Genomic DNA, 23681 nt, shown 5'->3' with positions numbered 1-23681 from the left:
TTAAATAAATAAATAAAATCTTTAAAAAAAAAAAAAAAAGAATGAAGTTCCTTTTTACTGATTCATTGCTGATTTTTACCTGTTCACACTACAGCATGGATGCACCTTGAAAACGTTATGCTAAGAAGCCAGCCACCAACAGCCACATGCTATATGATTTCATTCATATGAATGTCCAGAAGAGTCAAATCCACTGAGACGGAAAGTGGATTCGTGGTTGCCAGGCCCTGGGAAAAAGTGGGGAGTGACTGCTAATTATATGGGATTTCTTTTGGGGACGATGATAATGTTCTGGAATTAGATAGTGGTGATGGTTGCACAACTTTGTGACTATAACTAAAACCTCCGCATTATACACTTCATAAGGGTGAATTTTATGTCATATGAATTATATCTCAAGTTAAAAAAGATACCTCTACCTCATCAGGTACTCATCCTGAGTACAGCCATTAAAATCAAAACCTATTTACAGGCACACCTAAAACCTGTATTATGCCTATAATGCGTAAATATAGTTCTTTATCTGGTTTTATGTATCTGCATATACATACGTGTACCGAAATATACATGAATAATTGAAAAAGTATCAGGAGTGTCCCAAGTAAAGCCGTCCCAGGTCACTCAGGCCAAAGCAAAGGAGGTTCTGGAGGCCCAGGACGCCCCCGCGCATCCGGGCCCAATGGAACGGCCCGGAAGTCCACAGGACTGCTACTGACACGTGACCAGCGTTGCGGCTGGGAACAGGCTCGACGCCCGTCTGTGACGTCATTTCTGCGCGACCCTTGTTTTTGGCGCAGGGTTTTCGGGCTGCTTCTGTGAAGGATGCCTAAAGTAGTGTCGCGGTCGGTAGTGTGCTCCGACACCCGGGATCGGGAGGAGTATGACGACGGCGAGAAGCCCCTGCACGTCTACTACTGTTTGTGTGGCCAGATGGTGCTGGTGCTGGGTGAGTAGTCGGGAACCGGAGGGCGTCCGCAAGAAGCGAAACTTCGGGGTCTCGAGGGCGGATTGCCTCTGGCTGTGAACTGGGGGGCGCGTCTCTGAAGATTGGTGGGCTTTTCTGCTCCATGCTGATGCTTCCATGCCCCACTGCAGGGCAGCTTTTCTGTGTAACCTTGTGAGTGTATCTAGGCTGCCCTCAAAACTAAATTCCTCCTTCGGAAAAAATAAACTGTTTATTCCCTTTCCTCTCACTCCGCCTCTAGAAACTTTGTAACCTTTCTGCTGCATACTAGAATGCTGTCGTATCTCTTAAACGAGAATAAAACGTTCCCTTGATCCTACGTTCTCTTCCAGCTGTAACCCCATTTCTTTGCTGCTTTTATAGCAAAACTTCCAAAAAGAGTTGCTTATATTGCCTGTCGCTGCATCCTCACTTCAGCCAGACTTCTCTTCCCACCTCACCATCTAAACCATATTTGTCAAGGTCAATAACTGAACCTGCTAGTAGTCCCAGTGGTCAGTTATCAATGCTCAGTTTAGTCCTCACCTCAGTGTCATTTGACAAAGATGATGATTCCATCCTTCTTAAAACACTTTTTTTCAGTTGCTTCCAAGACCCCACAGTCTCCTGATTGTTCTCCTACCTTGATTTTGCCCCTCCCCAGTGTCTGGCTCCTTTTCTGACTCCGATTTTTAGGCACTTCAAGGCCCTAGGGTCCTCTCACCTGTTCTCAATTTGTACTCACTTCCTAAGTGACCACAACCATTCCCAAGCTTTAACTACCATTTACATGCCGATGCCTCCCAAATGTTCATCTTTAACCTACGCTTCCCCTCCAACTCCAGCTGCCTGTTCCCTGTCTCCACTTGGATGTCAGAGGGGTCTCTCAAAACGATCATGTTCAAATCGACTTCATGATCCCCTACTTCCTGCTCTCCACTGTTCCACCCTAGTGTAGTCCGCACTGTTCACCCAGAATCTCAGAATCAGTCATCACTTCTTTTTCCCCTCCCTTACACCTATCCAATCCATCGACACATTCTGCCAGTACTTCCTCGAAAATCTATCCAGAATCCCTACTACTTTTTACCACTTGCATTTCTGCCACGCTAGTCCAAGCCACCATCATCCCTCACCTGGAATTGCCACAGCCTCTTACTCTCCACTCTTTGTCTCCAGTGGTCTGCTTTCTGCACAGCAACCAGAGTTCTGTTCCAAACTGGTGTTTTCCTGTAAAACCGAGAGTAAAACCAAAGTCCGTACCTAGACCCTGCAGGATCAGATCCTCAGCCACTTCTCGGACTTCATCTCCTAACACTCTTCCCCTGGCTAGCTGTACTCCAGCTACAGTAGCCTTCTTGATTTTTCTTCATCATATCAAAATGTCCTGCCCCAGGGCCTTTGGGATTGCGGTTTTCCCTGCTTGGAACCCTCTTCCCTTGGTGCTTCCTTATTTCATTCAGGTCTCTGCTGAAATATCCCTTCCTTAGAAAACTCTTCCCTGACTATCTAAAATGACACCCTTGTTACTCTTTGTCCTCTTACCCTCCGTGATTTTTCTTGGTAGCACTTATCACTATCTGAGATCACTGTCCATCCTCTTAATATCCTGCTAATTTTTTTTCGATTAGCACTTGTCATTATTCAAGGTCATATTATATAATTCTTTTAAATTTTCTGCCTCTTCCACTAGAGTGTAAACTTCATCAGGGCAGGGACTCTGCTTTGTCCTTTGCTGAATCCCCGGCAGTGTTTGAACGGCGCCTGGTACATGGAGAGCCCTCGAATCTTTGTTGTATAAATGAGTTCTCTTTTGATCCCCTAGAGTTGAATCTGAATTCTTGTTCTCCCTTTTAGTAAATGCGTGGCAAGTCTCTTGCCCTTTGTAAGCCTCAATTCCCTCATTTCTAAACTAGGAATACAAAATGTCTGCTCCAGCAGGTCATTGTGGAGATTAATGAACACGCAAACTGCCTGGTGCTCTCTTTAACTCCCCCGCCCCTTCCTCCATTCATCTCCAGGCACTGTGATCACTTGACTTCCCTGTGACCCGTTAGGTACTTCATTTGCATGATATCAATTTCCATCTGGTTTTTAACTGCACCTCATTTATTTCCTGTATGTTTTCATTGTTTTCAGATTGACACTCCTGGAGCTGGTTGGGTCATTTGCTTACCACGTGTAGCATAGCAGCGACCCTCTCTCTCTCTTTTTCTGAGCACTTAACCACTTTTCCCAATGCTTTCCTCATAGGCATTTTGGGAGGCTTGACTGTCTCGTCTGATTCTCATGCGTTAGAACACGAACCAAGTGTACCATGATCACAGAAACATTCATAGCAAACTTGCCATGCTGGGAGGGACTTTTGAGATATTGACATCTACTTGTCCTTCAAATAAGGAAAAAAAACCCAAGAGGAAGTAATTTGCCAAAGATCACCAAGATGGTAACAGAGCTCCAGATCTTCAGACACCAAGTCATTTTCAGTTGGGGAATTCAATAATAGGCTTCCATAAGCATAGTAATTATAGTAAAACATTACAGTGCTAAGGGCCCCCACTGAACACTTGTGATTGCCCCAGGCTATTTTTCAGGGGCTCTAGTGACCGAATCTTATTCCATTTCTTCAGACTGTCAGTTAGAGAAATTGCCCATGAGGCCCCGGGATCGGTCCCGCGTGATCGATGCTGCCAAACACGCCCACAAGTTTTGTAACACGGAAGACGAGGAGACCATGTATCTTCGGAGGTAAGAGGTTGATGCTGTCTGTCTAGGCTTTCCTTGTTGTGTTTCAGTCTGGTTCTGAGGAATATAAGGACCCCATCTAGTGCTGAGCAGGTCATCCTTATGGGCCCAGTACTTTGACATTTATGTTAGCTTTCTAACTTCTGCTAATGCAGCAAGACCCTTGCTGTTCTTTGTTGAAATGCTGCTGAGACGTGATTCTGTTGCCAATTTGATAGCTGTAATTTGTTTTTTTTGCAAGGAGAATGAGTTCATTTAACCTGTGATGTCTTGGAGCGTGCCATGTGCCAGGCACCAAGCTGGGGACTGGCTCTGTGGAGGTGACCATGAAAGAGCCCACGGCTCAGTGGGAGAACTGGCTATCTACTGTGATAGGATAAAATGCCGGTGTGGTGAGCCAAAAGCTATGGGAAAATGGATGGGGGTGGGTCATTCTCCTGAGTGGTGGTCAGGAAAGGCACCAAAAGATGATGACATTTGTGTTTGGCCTTGAACTAGGATTTCACCGAGGAGCTGAGGGGGCTGAGGAGCATCCCGGGGGGAGGGGACATGGAAGCATGGAAAGGAGCACTATGGTGTGCGTGGGAACTTCAGATGGCCCGGGTGACTTTACAGGAAGAGGTTCGTGAAGTAGACAGGTTTGGACCTTACCTGGCAGCAGGAGCCATCTCTCTCTCTTTTAAGCAGGGGAGTGACATGGTTAGATCTGTTTGAGATTTGGGAGTCCTTGGTTGAGATAAGGAATTGAAAGCTGGGAAGGGCTAACATGACACGGAGTGTGGAGCAAGAAGAGACAGGACCGAAGATATAATCCTGGGGAACATTGACATTTAAAAAGCAGACAAAATAAGTGGAACCTGGCGATGTAGCAAATGGGAGAAGAGAGTATCAGGGAGTGCGTGCGTCTGCCAGGGTGGTCACAACAGGTGCCTGAGGCCCCAGAGCGGTCAGCTGCAGGCAGTTAAAAAGTCCAGACGTTCCTTCACACACATTTCATTTCCTGAGCTCCTGCTCTGTGCTGCGTTCTGCCCTAGAAGCCTGCGGCATGCCAGTGTATTTATTTGCTGGGGCTCCTGCAACAAAGTACCGCCAACTAGGGGGCTTAAAGCCACAGAGATTGTCTCACATTTCTGGAGGCTACAAGTCTGAAATGAAGCTGTTGGCAGAGCCATGGTGTCTCTCAAGGTTTCAGGGGAGGATCCTTCCTCGGCCCCCACCCAGCTTCCGGTGGCTGCCGGCAATCCTTGGCATTTCTTGGCTTGTAGATGCCGCACTTCTGTCTCTGTACCATCACATGGCCTTCTCCCTGTGTCTCTGTCTCTGTTCTTCTTCTTTTCTTTTTATAGGGACACAGGTCACATTGGATTAAGGGCACATTCTAGTCATCTACATGACCTCACTGTAACTAATTATATCTGCCACGACCCTCTTTCCAAATAAGGTCACATTCTGAGGTTCCTAGAAGGACGTGACTTTTTAAGGGATACCATCCAACCCACTACAACCAGTAAACAAGCAAAGAACCCTGCCTGTATGGAGCTTGTATTCTAGTGTTGAGCTGGGAAAAGCGACAGGCTGATGTCTTGCTATGTTAATTTAAGAAACCAAACTGTTGTCAGCCCACACTAATGAAAAGAAGTACCGCTAGGTGACATTCAATAGCAAATCAGGCCTCGAGCACCATTATGACAACTGGGCTTCTAGAATAGTGCAGCTGAAGAGGAAATTGGTTTTATACAAGATACAACTTGAGGCCAGTAATACAACCAGATTATAAAACTGATGAAATCTACAAGGGAATGCCCTTCGGGAAACATGGGGAAAACACTCCATTATGGTAAATAGGAAGGTTGACGAGATGCCCTATCTAAAGCTAATCCGTTGTCTTGTGCTTTTTCTCCCTCCATTAACCCCTATGTAGTTTTCTGATTTTGAAAATTGCCAACTGAGTGGCGCCTGGGTGGCTCAGTCAGTTAAGCGTCTGCCTTCAGTTCAGGTCATGATCCTGGGGTCCGGGGATCGAGCCTCGCATCAGGATCCCTGCTCAGCGGGGAGTCTGCTTCTCCCTTTCCCTCTGCCGCTCCCCCTGCTTGAGCTCGCTCGCTCGCTCTCTCTCAAATAAAGAAAATCTTTTTTAAAAAAAGAAAATTGCCAACTGAGTGACTTTAAGATCACTAAGATACTTATGATGTATTCATTATATATATCATAATTACATATAATAATGTATAACAGTAGTACTATATATTGAACGGATGTATGTCATTCAGTTAATACAGAAACTGATTTAACAACACAGCCAGGCCACAGGCCCCCATGGCACTAAAAGGCAGACGCCCTCACCTCTAGGCCAGAAAACGGCGTGGCCTTAGGCTGAAGTAGAAACCCCAGAATCAAACCAGCCTCGTCCTGGAAGTGAGCCAGCTTTGGGACCTAGCCTTAGGGCCAGGTATTGCCCAGGCTCGTGGCCTCTGGCCAAATGACTCTGTTGGGCCAGAGAGTTCTGAGTTTACCAACAAGGCAGGGTAACCTTTCCCCCAGTTGACGTAGTTCCTGCTGTAATCATGAGCAGTCTGTCCAGTGGCCCACTCTAGCTTGCTCCCTTGCTGGCCAAGGGGACATCTCGGCTTGCTCTCCCTCCTGAGCCAGCTGTGTGTGAGAGCATTGGTTGCTGAACACGTGCAGTCTGCCCACCATATGCCCTGGAGCCCAGGGTCATGTGAGGGCTCTGCCGGTTGAGCATCCGGCTCTTGATCTTGGCTCAGGTCTTGGTCTCAGGGCCGTGAGTTCGAACCCTATGTTGGGCTCCACGTGTGGAGTCTACTTTAAGGAAAAAAAAAAAAAAAAGAGTACATATGCCCTGGAGTCTATCGCGGTCCACCTCCGAGTCTTCCATTCTAAAGTTCCTCTCTTTTGACACTATTGTTCCCCGGGCCCCCTTTCCCATCCACCAGTCCCACCATTGCACATCCAGTGCTTTTCTGTCTGTCTCTCTGTTGACCCTGCCTCCCTTGATGCTCTCCTTCCTTGATTTCTGTGAAGCTGCTCTTGAGATTCTCCTGCTTCTTTGGCATTCTCAGTCTTCTGGATTCTTCTGCCTCCTGCCCTTTAAATGTTGGTATTCCCCAGGGCTCTGACCTTGGTCTTATCCCCTCTCTGTACTCTCCTTGGACGTTCTCATGACCTTTCATGGCATCCATTACACTTACACGCTGATGACTCACGAAATCTAGACCTGCCTACACTTCTCTCCTGTACCCAGAACTGTTTACCTAACTGCCTGCTCTGCCTCTTCACCTGATTCGATCTCCGATCCGACATAACTAAGGCCAAACTCATCGTTTCTCTAATAAGGAAACACTGCAGATGGACTGACCCGGCACCACTATGACAGTCTTCTCTTATACCTGCCTATATAAGGGCACCTGCAAAGTTACGGTGTATATTCCAGCGCCCCCGCCCCACCAAACAACCCCTGCGATCCTGAATGTGACTTCACTTTGCCAAGTAAAGGGGATAGAAGTAGAAGTTGTTGGGTGGGGCTTCCAAAGAAAGGCCTTTTTACTCTTCTATTCTTATTCCTCCCTGCTTTTTGGGGAAATGGACATGGTAATTGGAGCACCAGCAGCCATCCTGGGACCAGGAAGGAGAGGCCACAGGACTTGCAGAGCTTTCACCACTACTGTCCTTGGGTCCCGGTCACTGCCATGAACCACTTTTTTTTTTAAGAGAGGGAGAGAGAGTGGGGGGCAGGGGCAGAGGGAGAGAGAGAGGGGGAGTCCCAAGCAGGCTCCATGCCCAGCATGCAGCCCGATGTGGGGCTTGATCTCACGACCCTGAGATCATGACCTGAGCCGAAATGAAGAGTCGGACGCTTAACCGACTGAGCCACCCAGGTGCCCCTCTTCGGATATCTTTTACAGAAGAACAAACCATTGTGTTGAAGCCATTGCAGGCAGGTCTCTATCAGCCAAACACAGTTCCTTCCTTCCCTTCCTCCTATGATGACACCCCCGTTCATGCAGTAGCCCAAGCCGGAATCTGCAAGCCAGTCCTCCCTTTGTCTCATCCATCCCCAACCCCCACCACCCCTGCACACATCCAGTCGCTCACCATGTCCTGTTGACTCTACTTTCTAATCTCTCGTGGTTGCCTCCTCCTGTTTAGCCCTACCGCAGTGCCATCTTTCCAGTACCTACCATCGCTTGCTTGAGCTGTTGAAGTAGCCTCTTATCTGGTCTTTTTGCCTCTCATTTTCTCCTCCAGTCTGCTGTCTACTGCCTGAGTGGTCTCAAATGCACATGACATCAGTCTCCTGCTTCAAATCTTTCAGTGCCTCTTCATCACCTACAGCAGTCCTTTTCAAACATTTTTTAGACAATGAATCCTTTCTTCAAATGAAATGCTTGTCCAGAAGTATAAATAAGCAGGAAGCTGCTGTGACTGGGGAAGAGTTGAGCCCAACCCATTAAGACTCCTCCCCTTCCCCTCTCCAGTTTCATTTAGGGGTCATGGTGGAGTACAGTTTTAGAAATCATGGTTAGCGGGGTAAAATTGAAGCCCGAAGGCTTTCTGTGGTCTCGCCTTGGCCTGCCTGTTCATCCTTGTCTCCTGGTACTCCTTGATTTTTTTTTCTTTTCTTTTTCTAAGTAAGCTCTATGCCCAGTGTGGGGCTTGAACTCATAACCCTGAGATCAAGAGTCTCATGCTCTACCAACTGAGCCAGCCAAGTGCCCCTTGATTTTTAAAAAAAATAACATTTGTCATCTCATACAGTTTCCGTGGGTCAGGAATTCAACAGCAGTTTAGCTGGGTGGTTCCCATGTCTTCCTGAGGCCGTGGTTAAGAGGTCGATCATGGGTGCGGTCATTTGAAGTCTTGATTAGGGCTGGGGGTTCCACCTCCAAGGTGGCTCACTCATGTGGTTGGCAGCTGAGTGCTAACCGTAGTTCCTCACCGCAAGGATCTTCCGTAGGGCTGCTTGAATATCCTTGTGTTGTGGCAGCTGGCCTCCCACGGCGTGAGTAATTCAACAGAGAGCAAGGTGGAAACCACAGCATCTTTTATGACCAAGACTCAGTAGTTACGCACCATTATTTCTACAGTGCCCTCTTGGTATTATGGGTCAGCCCTATTCGTTTTGGGAGGGGACTATACAGGGTGTCAATACCAGGGTGCAAGAATTATTGGGGGCCATCTGAGAAACTGCCACAACCAGGGAGAATGTTTTGTTCTTGGCCTTCCCTCCTTCACATAATCCTAGAGATTAAGGGTAGGATAGAAAACCAAGGTCAGTTAGTGCAGATATCTAGCTCATCACTTCCTTATACCAGTTAAATATCTTGTCTCGGGGCGCCTGGGTGGCTCAGTCGTTAAGTGTCTGCCTTGGGCTCAGGGCCTGATCCCAGAGTTCTGGGATCGAGCCCCACATCAGGCTCCTCCGCTGGGAGCCTGCTTCTTCCTGTCCCACTGCCCTTGCCTGTGTTCCCTCTCTTGCTGGCTGTCTCTCTCTCTGTCAAATAAATAAATAAAATCCTTAAAAAAAATATCTTGTCTCACTTACATGAACTTTTTGAGAGCAAGAATCCTGCCTTATACTTCCAAAACCCTTAGTACGTCTTGCCTGACTCTTGGCACATAGTTAGAATAGATAAATTGTTATAAACTCGACAAAATCCCCTTTGGCATTGGTATTTGAAGATTAACTCGTTGAGAAATATATAGTCCCCTTTTTTTTGAAATCCTGTGTTTTCAAAGCTCAGGCCTATGAGATTGGCTGACTCCAGGATTCTAGAAGTCAGTTGTATGGTGGATGTCGCCCTTCAGGCTGAGGGTGAATTTAGAGTCCCGGTAGAAACCAGGAGTGACACGGAACCTAGCAAGAACTATTGCTAGGGCCCTAGTCCCATGGTGCACATTGGACATAAGCAGCACTTGTACGCGGAGAGGCGGGGTGTTAAACATGGTGGAGCAGGACCACTTTGTGACTTCGAACAACTCACTTAACCTTTTTGGGCCCCAGTTTCCTTATCCCTTAACTAATACCCATGTGTTGTCAAAGAGCATCCAGGAGTCTCTGCGGTACCAGAAGGACCGTAAATAGTTATAATGACTTTGGAAGGCACTTCGGCATTATCGAGTATAGTAAAGACGCATCTCATTTATTCCTGTGCAATTCTACTCTTGTTCATATGCACCTTTGTGAAGTGACTCTCAACCCCGGCTGTGTTAGCACCATCTGGGGGAGTTTTTTAAAAAAGTCCTAACACCTCACCTCCACCCTCAGAGATGTAGTATTTTGAATTGAGGGGTAAGTCATGTATCATAAAACTCACCATTTTACAGTGTACAATTCAGTGGTTTTAGTATATTCACGAGGTTGTGCAACTGTCATCACCAAGTCCAGAGCATTTTCACACACCCCCAAAACAAACCTTGTACCTGTTAGTAGTCATTCCCCATTTCCTTCTCCCACAGCCCCTGGCAACCATTAATCTACTTTGTGTCCTTATGGATTCGCCTATTCTAGACACTTGACTAAAAAGGAACCATAAATATTGTAGCTTTTTGTTTCTTGTATCTTTCATTTAGCATGTTTTCAGGGTTCATCCATAATGTAGAACGACTCATTATTCTTTTTTGTGGCTGATGATGTTCCATTGTATGGGTATACCATATGTTTATCTGTTCATCAGCTGCTGGGCATTTGGGCTGTTTCCTTTTTTTTTTTTTTTTACTATTATGGGTAATATTGCTGTAAACGTGTGAACGTGTGTAGAAGATTTTATGTGAACATGTTTTTGGTTCTCATGGGTGTATACTTAACGAATTGCTGGGTCATATGATAATTCTATGTTTAACCTTTTGAGGAACTGGTATAGTATCTTCAAAAGAGGTTGCATTCTCATCAGTAATGTATGAGAGTTGCACTTTCTCCACATTCTCACCAGTGTTTGCTATGGGCTGTCTCTTAGATTATAGCTGTCCTGGTGTGGTTTCGATTTGCGTCTCTCTGCTGGCTAATGATGTTGAGCATCCTCTCGTGTACCTTTTGGCCATTTGTGTATCTTCTTTGGAGAAATGTCTATTCAAATTCTTTGCCCATTTTTTAATTGGTGTATTTGTCTTTTTAATTGTTGAGTCCTAGGAATTTATATAGTATGGGTACTAACCCTCTATCAGATATATGATGTGCAAGTATTTTCTCCCATTCTGTGGATTGCCTTTTCACTCTCTTGATGATATTCTTAGAAGCGTAAAAGCTTTTAATTTAATCAAGTCCCATTTATTTTTTTTCTTTGCTTGTGCTTTAGGAGCCTTATCTAAGAAACCATTGCCTAATTCAAGGTCTTGAAGGTATATGCCTACATTTTCTTCTAAGAGTTTAATAGTGTTAGCTCTTAGGTGTAAGCCTTTCATCCATTTTGAGTTAAATTTTTTTGAGTTAATTTTTTTAGATGGCGTCAGGTAAGAATCTAATAAATTCATCCTTGTACATGTGGCTATCCAGTTATCCTGGTACCATTTATTGAAAGTCTGTTCTTTCTCCTTTGAATGGTCTTGGTACCCTTGTCAAAAATCAATTAGCCATATATGTATGGGTTTATTGTGGACTCTCAGTTCCATTCCATTGATCTGTGTTTATGCCAGTACCACCCTGTCTTGATTACTGTGGCCTTTGTGGTTTTGAAATCAGCAAATATGAATCCTCCAACTTTGTTCTTTTTCAAGATTGTTTTGGCTATTCTAGATTCCTTTCAATTCCTTGTGAATTTTAGGATCAGCTTGTCAATTTCTGCAAAAAGCCAGCTCTGATTTTGATAGGGATTGTGTTGAAGCTGTAGATTCATTTAGGGAGTATTACCATCTTTTTTTAAAAATTTTTTTAAAAAGATCTTATTTATTCATTTGACAGAGAGAGAGCCAGTGAGAGAGGGAAAACAAGCAGGGGGAGTGGGAGAGGAAGAAGCAGGCTCCCAGCGGAAGAGCCTGACGTGGGGCTCGACCCCAGAACTCCAGGATCACGCCCTGAGCTGAAGGCAGACGCTTAACGACTGCACCACCCAGGCGCCCCTAGGGAGTATTACCATCTTAATAATGTTAAGTCTTCAGTCCACGAATACGGGATTTACTCCATTTATGTAGGTGTTCTTTAATTTCTCTCAGCAATGTTTTGTAGTTTTCAGTGCACAACTCTTGCACTTATTTGGTTAAATTTTTCCTAAGTACTTTATTCTTTTTGATGCTATTGTAACTGGAATTGTTTTCTTTTCTTTTCTTTTTTTTTTTTAAAGATTTTATTCATTTATTCGACAGAGATAGAGACAGCCAGAGAGAGAGGGAACACAAGCAGGGGGAGTGGGAGAAGAAGAAACAGACTCATAGCGGAAGAGCCCGATGTGGGGCTCGATCCCGTAACGCCGGGATCACGCCCTGAGCCGAAGGCAGACGCCCAACCGCTGTGCCACCCAGGCGCCCCTGGAATAGTTTTCTTAACTTTATTTTTTATTGTTCATTTTTACTATATAGGACTACCATTAATTTTTATATATTGATCATGTAACCTGCAACCTTGCAAAACTTGTTTATTAGCTCTAATTATGTATATGTTTGTGCATTCTTTAGGGTTTCTATATGTAAGATCGTGTCATCTACGAGTAGAGATGGTTTTCCTTTTTCCCTTCCAATCTGGATGCTTTTTATTTCTTTTTCTTGCCTAGTTGCCCTGGCTAGAACTTCTCATACGATGTTGAGTAGAAGTGTTGAGAGTAAGCATCCTTGTCTTGTTCCTGATCTTAGGAGAAAAGCTTTCAGTCTTTCACCATTATGATATTAGTTTATGTAACTGTTAGGTAACTTAGTAACTGTGGGTTTTTCATAGATGCCCTTTATCAGGTGGAGAAAGTTCCCTTCTATTTCTAGTATATTAAAAGAGTTTTGAATTTTGTCAAGTGCTTTTCTTCAGTGTCTGTTGAGATGATCATGTGTTTTTTTCTCTTCTGTTACTGTGTTGTCTTGCTTTTATTAATTTTTTTATATGTTGCACCAATCTCGCATCTTGGGATAGATTCCACTTGGTCATGTTGTATAATCTTTTTTATATGCTGCGGGGTTCACTTTGCTAGTAGTGTTTGGTTTTGCCTGTGTATTCTTAAGCAAGATTGATCTCCAGTTTGTTGTTGTTGTGCCTTTGTTTGGTTTTGGTATCGGGGTGATACTGGCTTCACACTATGAGCTAGGAAATGTTTCCTCCTCTTTTGAAACGTTCGTGAAGCATTGGTACTAATTCTTCTTTGAACTCTTAGTAGAGTTCACCAGTGAAGCCACTTGTTCTGGGCTCTTCTCCGTGTGAAGGTTTTTGATTACTAATTAAATGTCTTTGCGCGGAATAGTCTATTCAGATTTTCTGTTTCTTTTCCAGTGACTTTTGGTAGTTTGTGTTATTCTGTTGTTCTAGGAGTTTGCCCATTTCATCTCGACTATCTAAATTGTTGCCATACGGTCATTCATAGTATAATCTTACAAATCTTTTTCTGTCAGACCAGTAGTACTCTTGATTTTTTAAAGTCCTACTAACATTAGACTATTTGTAATTCCCTGAGTATGCTGTGCGGTTTTGGCTTTGCATGCGGTATTCCCACTGCTTGACATACTACTTTCTATCAGGACTGTTGGCTTTCAGTCACCTCCTCCTGAAGCCTTCCATGACTGCCTCAGACAGACTTGGTGCTCCCACCTCTGCGTTCCCATTACATGGTATACATTTCTTCATTTAAGAACTTAACCTCCATGATTATAATTTTCCTCACTCAACCGAATTCTTAAAAGAATTCTTTCAGCCAGGGTTTATTGCATGTCTGTTTTGTTGCTCGCCTCTGGGGATAGAGGATCAGACAGGCATGGTCTCTGTTAATCTCTGATCTCATGGACCTTACAGTCTAGTGGGATGACAGAAAAATGAAGTCAGTATGATTATGGGAAGTTCTGTGAATGAAACAAAGGGCTCATACAGAGAAGCTCATGAAAACCTCTTTGAAAAGGTGGCTGAGACCCCGAAAATGAGAATGGGAAAGCAGTGAGAAGAGCATTCCAGGCAGAGAGGAGTGTGTGTGAAAGGTCCGAGGTGGGAAAGCACTTGTTTGCTCAAAGAACAGAAGGCTGGTGTGGCTAGTTCGTAGGGAGGGAGGGCGGGCATCTGTGGGATGAGACGGGGCCGGTTATGCGCTCAGTTGGTGCCTAGGAGGTCACGGTAAGGAGGCTGGATTTTATTCTAGGTGTCTTAGGAAGCCACTCTTGCCGCTGTTTAAAGAATGATTTGGAATGAAACAGTCGTGGAAGCAGATTCTAGAATAGCAGTTAAAGTTTGTATGTTAGGTATGAATTTAGAATGGGGAAGGCCTAACTGCATACCACACGCACGCATGCGTGCGTGCATACGCGTACACACATTCTGTTGATTTGACTGCACAGAAATCTGAAATTTCCACATCGGGGGGAGCCAAAGACAGACATCGTACTGGGGAAGAAATATTTACAAGGCCCATCAACATTTGCAAGTCTCCTTAATAGAAAAGAAAAAGACAACTCAGTAGGCAAAAGATATGAACTGACAGTTCAGCCAAAAAAAGAAACCACAAATGCCTATTAAATATATGAAAAGATGCCTAACTTCACTCTTTAAAAAAGGAAATGCAAATTATGAGAGCACAGTTTTCACGTGCCAGATTGGCACTTGTGCAATTTAATAACATATTGTGTTGGTGAAATTGGAGAGAAACAGGAACTGTCACATTGGTGGTGGGAACATAAACTGGTTCAACTTCCTAGAGAGTAATTTGGCAGTATTTATCAGAATTTAAAGTGGATACACTTCTGGGAATTTATCCAACAGGTAAAAGACATTTCGGTTTATCCACACAAAAGAATACAGTGCAGCCCTTATGAAGAATGAGGCACGTCTTTGTCAATTGGTAAGGAAGGGTCACATACGTATTTTCTAACCAGGACACATTTTTAAGCAAACAAAGAAGTAGAGAACAGTGTAAGGTATGCTGCGTTTGTCTAAAAAGGAAAATAAAATATGTTTTCTTTATATATCAATAAGGATTCTTTGCTTTTATCATCAACTATCTCTAGGAGGAACAGAAGAAACCAGAAACAATATTTGCCCCCAAGGAAGAGAACTGGGTGGGTGAAGGGTGGGCGGGGAGGATATTTTACTTTTCTTTGTACTCTTGTATATACCATGTGTGCATATTGCCTATTAAAAAATGGAAACAAACGAGGGGAGGGGACGTGAGGAGACCAGTCCGGAAGCGATGACAGTCGCCCGAGGAAGAGCTGCTGGTGGCCGGGGCTAGGATGGTGGCCGGAAGGTAGAGCAAAGCAGGCAGGTTCAAGATCTTTTTTTGGAGATAAAATCCAGAGGATTTGCTAATGGACTAGGTGTGGTAAGGGAAAGAGAAGAATCAAGGATGAGTCCCAGGTTTTTGTTAAGCATCTGGGTGGGTGGCGGTCTTGTGGGCTCTTGGGCGTGGTGGCCTGGGCTTGAATTCAGCCTGTTCTGCCTCCTGCCTCTGACCTGGGGCAAATCATGTGGCCTGTGCTTAGGAGCCTTCGTCTGTAAAATGTGAATGGTGGTAGGAACTACCTCTCCGGGTTGCTGTAAGGCTCAAAGGACTTAATCCCCGTGTGCCTGAGCACAGGGCCCGCGTGCTTGCTGGTATTATTACTGTTGTTGTTATTGTTATCACCATGACCCTGCCCGCCGCGGTGCCTGTAGCTCCCGCTCCTCCCCACCCGTGTCAGGGAGATACCTGACCCGCATTAGGGGCTCAGGAAATGGGTGGGGGAGGCAGGAATGTTTTAAAATTAATACAGGTTTAACTAACCGGTTCATCTAGGAAATGAAAACTTTCGAAAGGCCCTTTTAGCATTTGAAGAAATGAGGTAGTGAGGTGGGTAGGTTATGAGATTTGTTCATATCTTTTTTTTTTTAAATTCCATTTTCTGCACAGGCCTGAAGGCATTGAACGACAGTACAGGAAGAAGTGTGCAAAGTAAGTATTTAACAGCGTGCGTTTGTCCAAGCATAAGAAAGAAGAGGCAATAATGTATTCGGAAAAGAATTACGTGGATACAGTTTCTGGTGTGTCTTTATCCTTATAATCCTAGCTGCCTTCAGACTTCAACTACACAAACACCAGTATGCTCCTCGGACAGACTAGTCGAAGTCACATCTCTGACCAGCTGGTCACAGAAAAGGTTTTTTTTTTTTTTAACATAGTATCATTTTTAAAGTAGAGATGTAATTTATATATGATAACATTTGCCCTTCTTTTTTCTTGTGGACTCTCTACGCCCACTTGTAGGGCTTGAGCTCACGACCCCAAGACCAGCTGTCACATGCTGTACTGACCGAGCCAGCCAGGCGCCCCCCCAATTTGCCCACCAAGCATACAGTGTGAGAGGTCCCTGTAACAGCAGCGCTGCCCCGATGCAGGACATCCCCCGGCCCCCCTGGGCCCTTTGCGGTCAGCCCCCAAATTACCCCCCACCCCCTCAGCCGCTGGTCCGCCTGCTCCAGCTACAGTTTCGCCTTTTCTAAAACAGTGATCTGAATTCTACGACGTGTGTTCTGCTACATACAGTACGTAGCTTTTAGTTTGCTCTCTTTCCGCATAACGCTTCTGGGTTTCAGCCAAGTTGTTAGGTTTATCGATAGTTTGTTCCTCTTTATGGCTGAGTCGTATTCATGGTGCCAGTTTCCCTCCTCACCCCTCGAAATGCATTTTGAGTTGCTAACGGTTTTGACTGTTCTGAATAAAGCTATTCTGACCATTCTAGTATAAATCTTGGTGGGGACATGTGTTTTGTCTTGGAGTGGAATTGCTGGGTCATACAGTAAATGGAATATAGCGTAATGTAATCCAGACTCATTTATAAAGCCTCTTGTAGGCCCACAGACCCAAGAACTTTAGACACTGTTCTTTAAAGCTATATATCCATTTCCAGCTTTAGGCCGTTAGTAGTGAGAGTACTAAACTACAGTGAGTTTCATCTTGTTGATGGCACGACAGTTACATCTCGGCTCTCAGAAGACTCAGGCGAGGAGAATCAAGGCACGGAAATAGCTAAGAAGGCATTTGAGTTCCCAGCCACACTGGAGTCGTTAACTTTCTTCTATGTCTCTCTCTTTTTTTTTTAAGATTTGATTGTTTTTTAAAGATTTTATTTATTTATTTGACAGAGAGAGAGACAGCCAGCGAGAGAGGGAACACAAGCAGGGGGAGTGGGAGAGGAAGAAGCAGGCTCATAGCGGAGGAGCCTGATGTGGGGCTCGATCCCATAACGCTGGGATCACGCCCTGAGCCGAAGGCAGACGCTTAACCGCTGTGCCACACAGGTACCCCTAAGATTTGATTTTTAAGTAATGCCTGCACCCCCCGTGGGGCTCAAACTCACAACACCCCAAGGTCAGGGGTCCACACTCCACCGACTGAGCCAGCCAAGCGCCCCCCCATTTTATCATGTCTTATGAGTCTACTTGATGTAGCTGAAAAAGTGCAATAAAACTGACCAACCAAAGCAAGCGTGACGATTACTCCAGAGCGCTTTGCCAGCCGCTGCAGTAGAACACTCCCCCTCGACACTACGAAAACCCAAACAAAACTAGACAAAACCCCCACGCTGGGTACCCAGACTTCTTGAAAGTATGGCAGCAGTTTTTTCTTCCCCCTAAAGATATACCTGTTTATTAGAGAGAAAGAGAAGGGAACCCAAGCAGACTCCTCGCTGAGTGCAGAGCCCAACGCGGGGCCCAATCCCACGGCCCTGAGGTCGTGACCTGAGCTGAAACCAAGAGTTGGAGGCACCACCCGGGTACCCCAGTGTTTTTTTTTTTTAATATATGTATTGTTAGAAACTTTTATTATTTTAAAATTGTTGTTTATTTTTTTAAGTCATCTTTCCACCCAGTGTGGGGCTTGAACTCACAATCCCATGATCCAGAATCGCATGCTCTCCCAACCAAGCCAGCCAGGCGCCCCAGAATGGCAGCAGCTTTTACTGGAAAGCAAACAGTAGCAGGAGCCAGCATTTCCCAAACTTGTCCAGCGATAATCACTTGGGATGCTGAGGAAAGTGACAGATTCCCAGGCCTCAGCTCCCAGATGTGCTGAATCAGGATCTTCGGAAGGTAGGACCTGGGAATCCGAGCAGCAATTATAACAAATTCTTACTTGTTAAAGCGATTCCTCAGTGATTCTTATGAAGTAGTTTTGGGAGACACTGGAAGGAGTGAATCCCTAGTTTATGCCACAAACAAAACTGTTCCCGCGTCTGAGCACGCTTCGTGAATCGGTGTTTTGGGGATTTGGATGCCGAGCTTCCCAGAGGTCGACTCTGCTGTTTGCAGGTGTGGACTGCCGCTCTTCTATCAGTCCCAGCCCAAGAACGCCCCCGTGACCTTCATCGTGGATGGAGCAGTAGTCAAGTTCGGCCAGGGTTTCGGCAAAACGAATATCTATACCCAGAAACAAGAGCCTCCTAAGAAGGTAATGATTGAAGGGGACAGACTGGTTAATGTGGCTCCGAATCTGTGGCTCGCCCTCCATCTTTAAAGCGGCTTCTAATGAGGACGCGCCCCTTCTGGATGCATTCTTTGTTAAGAGGATGCCATTTTTATGTGTAAGCAGATGTTACACGTAACACCTATCATGTGTTCTTTTTTCTTTCCTATGGCTGTCCCAGGAGCTAAGTTAGAAATGGCATAGTTTTGATTCACATCGATTTCCTTTGAAATGTTGTCTTTTTTCAGTGTGGACAGTTAAAACGAAAGGAAGCAGGCTCAGTTTTGAATATACTTTTAAAAGCCTGGATGGCAAATGTTAGAAAAATAGACTCCAGATAGAGAAAAAACCCACTGGCACTTTCAGATAGGCCAGTCTGTCCCAAAGAGGTGTGTCCTCCCCGCCCCCGCAGCCGCCTCCCGCTGCAGTCGGGCATGGGCGCACGCGCGCACACACGCGCACACGCATGTGGACACACGCGTGCGGCTCACAGAGCCTCTTGCAGTGCACGAGACTGATTTCTCCTGTGGCCCCAGGTGATGATGACCAAACGGACGAAAGACATGGGCAAGTTCAGCTCTGTCACCGTGTCTACCATTGATGAAGAGGAAGAGGAGATCGAGGCTGTGAGTGCTTCTGCTCTCGAGGGAGCTGGCTTGTGGGGTGGGCCCGGAAGGAGCGGGGACTCTAGAACCAGCGCATTCGAGTAGCGGAATAATTCGAACCTTTGCTCCTAGGCCTTGCTCTGCTAGTAAGAAACTAGACACCGGGCCGGTTCCTGTTTCCCTGGATCCCAAGGACATCTGTAAAATGAGAAGCAGGGAGTTGGACGAGATAGGTGGCATTTTCATACTGTGTTTTGAGTTGCTTTCAGGGGGTGATTCTCATCCCTCTTCAGCTTAAAACCTATCGGACTCCGCAGTTTCAGGTCCTGTCCAGTCCGGCTCGAGTGGTTCATGAGGCTGTCCTGGGCAGTAGTGGCGATTACCTTTATGGTACTTCAGTGTAATGGGGTTCACAGAGAGATGTTATCTGTTATTTTTCAAATGGTCAGCCAAGACCTGAGCTCTGCTGGATTACTGAGAAGCTGATGCGTTCAGAGGGAACAGAGTCCCATTTCAGGAATGATTTTGAGACCTGCATTGTATGAATTGCTACTTGAAGTCTCTCTGACTCACTGGTACTGCTGGGTTACGGGGGCTGCTTTTCTTCCCTCAGAGAGAAGTCGCCGACTCGTACGCACAGAACGCCAAAGTGATTGAAAAGCAGCTGGAGCGCAAAGGCATGAGCAAGAGGCGGCTGCAGGAGCTGGTGAGCGGCCCGGGGCGGCAAGGGTTTCTCGGTCTGAGACACCCTCCAGCAGTCAGGGAGATCCTGCAGGAAGTCTGTGCGAGGCTTCCTGGCGTAGTTGGCAGCTAGGTGTCTACCCCTGGGCTGTAACGGTCCGTATACCGTGCTCTAGTGACCGCGGGCTCCAGGCCTGAAGTTAGAGTACTTGTCAGCCAGCCCTGACCAGAATGGTACTTGAACCTGCTACCCGGGGTCCTGGGTCAGGAGGTCGAGGTCAAGGTCAGGTTCGTGGACGTGCTCCCAGGATGTGAGGGCGTACAGCAGGGCTACATCAGCAGCACCAGGACGGGGGCCTGGTTGCTTCCTAAAGCCCCGGGGCCGCCCCCACTTTCATGTTAACCTCGGCTCATGGCTCATCGTAGCGCGGGCACACTTCTGTTTGACGGCGCCTGCAAGCTGTGTCTTCTTGATAATAATGTACTTACGCTGTTTCTTTAGAATCGTCCAGCACGGCCTTGGTGCCTCATCAGAGGGTGTGCCGGTCCATTCGCGTGACCGTAGAGGATTCTCTGGTGACAAAGGTGGTGGGTCTTGGGAGCGGCATTACCATCGCCGTCATGGTGTAGAGCCGTGCCTATCCCATTTGCCAAAGGGAGGGACCAGGGCTTGCTTCTTTTTTTAAATCTCCAGTTTGTCAAGAACAGATTTGTAATTTACAAAATGCCATAGAAATGCATTTGCCTCAAGTGCTTTTATTAAATTATTTTATTTTGTTATCACTCTGCCAAATTACTATGTAAGTTTCGAAATGCTAACTCTCGATTTTCATACGTATCTTGCATGAACCAGCAACAAACCTTGTTCCTGGACTGCACAACCTGAAGTAACACCGTTCGAGAACAGTGTTTCTTTTCCTGTTCTGCCAGGCATAGGATACTGATATACCACAGTATTGATTCCCTTGGCGCTTTGAGGGGCCTGGGGCTGTAGGAGCCCTGCACTGATCACCTCTGACCGCGGCCTCTTAACCATGCAGACACCGTCGTTTTCTGTGTGCACCAGAATATCAGAAAGTTCGGAAATCGGTTGCTAGAGATTCATAACAATTTGCCAACCACTGTTCTAGTTTCTGTACTAAATGAACATGAAAGGATAGTGTTTGGGCAGTTAGAAGAAGGAAGGAAAGGAAGAATTTCATGGCACGTATCAGGGCATATACTTTTCTTCCTTTTCAGGCTGAACTGGAAGCCAAGAAAGCAAAGATGAAGGGGACCTTGATTGACAACCAGTTCAAGTGATCAGGACCCTTCTCTCAACCCAGACCTGAGGCAAGCGTTTACATGAGGAGGAAAAAGAACGGTCTCTTGACTCCATGGACTGTGGCCACCTTTTTGCCCCAGCAGAAGGCTTTCCATTGCTTCTCATTGATTCCTCCTACTTTCGGTGAGGTCTTTGAGTCCATCTGCCCTGCTTTCTAGAGATGGGTTTTCTGAATCTTTCCGTATATAGGTCTTCTGTACTATTTTTTGTCCATTTGATGTAAACTTCTTCAGCTGTGTGGAAACTCTGTGAACACATCAGTGCTCGAGTGTGTCTCGTTTCTAAAGTAGCTGTTCTTATTCCTTCTTCAAAGTTAATGTTTATAGATTTTTGAAAAAGTATCATGATGTGTCATAGAAAAAGTGGCATAGATTATATTTAAAGTTCCAGCAGCTCTGATTCTTTTAAGTGACTCTATTCTTAGGCAGGGATTGGCTATGGTTTAAAACTGTCTACTGTCAGAAAAAAATCAGTGAAAAGCCAGAACCTACATACAGCTTCCTTTAAAAGCTTCACGTTCAGAGAAACTTCCCCGGTGACAAACTACAGAAATGATCCGTGAAAGTATAGTCTTGCTTCCTTTCCTTCAAATGGTGAAGCTACAGGTGAATTATTCTTGATCGGACTTTGTACTTAAAGAAGGAACAGCCAGATTAGAGTGAGGGGGGCGGGTAGGGTAGCCCAGATCTACATGAAAATGGGGTCTCAGTGAGCAACCCAAGGTAGCTACCGTCCCGTCGTCCCGTCGGGCAGCTGAGAAGAGCACTGCGTCCGCATGTGGGTGTGGGAGGGAGACACAGAGTAAGAAATGATACTGAGACAAGACAGAAGTATCTGTTGGCTAGCTTGCGGTTCACATTTGCTATTTGTAGAGGAGTGTTGTCTATTTAAATATTGAGGGGCGCCGGGGTGGCTCAGTCGTGATCCTGAGGATCGAGCCCCGTGTCGGGCTCCCTGGTCAGCGGGGAGTCTGCCTCTCCCTCTCCCTCTCCCCCAGCTCTTGCTCTCTCTCTTTCTCTCTCATGCACGCGCTCTCTCTCACATAAATAAAATCTTTAAAAATAAAAAAAAAGGTAAATATTTAATGTCACGCTGTTTCAGTGATAGCAGTGTGGAGTGTTACGTATGTGTTTTTATCTGTTCACCTGTATTACAAGCCGTCGGGGCCGGACGAGGATTTTAAGCTCCCCGTACTCTCTACGGTGGGTTGCACTTAGCAGTCACTCAAGACATGTATGTGAGGTACTGTTGGGAAATAATAGGGCATTTTTCTTTGCTTTTTTCCTGCCTTCCTTATTTGGAAGGCAAAGTAGGTTGGAGTAGGGGGGTAGATGTGAGCTAGCAAGAACTGGGAGAAAGAGGGGCGTCTGGGGTCCTGGGAGAGCCGGGTGGGGCTGTGTTACCATCTTTCCAAGTTATTCTCCTGCATCCAGTGAGGTCTTTGCAGCTGAGTCTTCCTCTCCACCTCATTTCCTGTCGTCCTTCTGAAAGATACCTCCCCAGCATGTGGGTGGCCACCCATAATCTCACAGGGCCTTGACCTCACCTCCAAACAGTGACCTTCCCCTGCACGTCACTTTAGCCACCAACTCCCAGGACCGCGGCCCGGCTGCCACATCCACCACGTCTGACATCCAGACTTGTGCTCCTTGATCCCAGCCTCCTAACATTGCTACTCTCGTGCTCTGACTTCACTAAACCGGTTTTGTTTGTTTTTAGATTTGAAGGGTGGTTATTTTATTAGTACTTACGTTTACCAATGAGGATAATGCTCTTTAATGGGCACTTTTACGATGTGTCACGTGCCATGGAAAGCACTTTATGGGTATTATCCTAATCTAAACCAGACGACAGTCCTATGAGATAGGTCTAAGTGTTCTCATTCTCATTTCTCAAACGAGTATCCGAGGCTCCGAGAGCATGAGTTTCCCAAGATCCCATAGCCAGGAAGTGCTAAAGCCAGAAATCTGACTATCAAACTAGGCTGAAATGTTTCTCCTGTGGGATTTTTTTTTAAATCTATTATTGAGAACAGATAGCAATTTCATTTTGAGAAACCAAGTAAAATGCGATATAAAGACACTTACATAGAGAACTCCCTGTAGCAAATCTGTCGTCACCTTTCCACATATTTTTCTGAAATATGTGTCCTTAGATGCTAACCCTAAACCATTTTAACATCTGGTTCAAATTACGCAGTTTGCTTCATCTTTAGGACTGCAAATCATGATGGCATTAGCACCAAATAAACATGTGCTCCTTAACGTTTGCTTCTTTCGTATTGAAATACTTACTAAAATGATATGCCATCGTTTCTCTAGTCTCTTTATTTCCTTGTAGGATTTTAGCAGCAAATACAGTGTTTTCCTGTTGGTATTAAGAGCCATATTGCAATTTTGGAGAGTCTTACTCTGTTTTCTTTTGTGTGTGTTTGTGCACATTGTCAACTGTACTAAAATAGTAAAATGTTGTGAAATGTTTCCACGGGAATAATTGGTTACATTTGGAAGTGTAATTCTATTGCATAAGAGAAATTGAAAAGCTTTTTAAAAACTAGCTCGTCTCCACCATTTTGCGATCCTGATTATCACTATGGACCACCTCCCTCTCTTAAGGAAAAAGCTTCCCTTTTTAATTTCCTTGATGTTTTATTCTGCTGCTGCTTTGCCTCTCTGACTACTCTGTTGTGTTGTTTTTTTTTTTAAGATTTTAAAAAAGATTTTATTATTTGTCAGAGAAAGAGCGCAAGCAGGGGGAGCGGCAGGCAGAGGGAGAAGCAGGCTCCCTGCTGAGCAAGGAGCCGGGATGCAGGA

The 23681-nt window shown here is 45.5% G+C and overlaps 1 protein-coding gene and 1 pseudogene across 1 annotated transcript; one reads left to right on the top strand and one right to left on the bottom strand.

Annotated features, from left to right (window-relative positions):
* The first annotated feature begins 764 nt into the window (after positions 1–764).
* STEEP1 (STING1 ER exit protein 1) lies at positions 765–21940 on the top strand. The gene is made up of 7 exons (XM_026478891.4): positions 765–946; positions 3574–3691; positions 15706–15747; positions 18105–18243; positions 18795–18884; positions 19477–19569; positions 20784–21940. The coding sequence occupies exons 1-7, from the start codon at positions 823–825 to the stop codon at positions 20844–20846; spliced, it is 669 nt and encodes a 222-aa protein (XP_026334676.1). The 5' UTR covers positions 765–822; the 3' UTR covers positions 20847–21940.
* LOC113241292 (small nucleolar RNA U3) lies at positions 21327–21442 on the bottom strand (annotated as a pseudogene).
* Positions 21941–23681: the final 1741 nt, after the last annotated feature.

This window comes from Ursus arctos, chromosome X, assembly GCF_023065955.2.
Source record: "Ursus arctos isolate Adak ecotype North America chromosome X, UrsArc2.0, whole genome shotgun sequence".
In the NCBI taxonomy this organism is placed as follows: domain Eukaryota; kingdom Metazoa; phylum Chordata; class Mammalia; order Carnivora; family Ursidae; genus Ursus; species Ursus arctos.
Note: the sequence above shows the minus strand (reverse complement) of the source record. Positions and strands in the feature narration are given on the sequence as shown.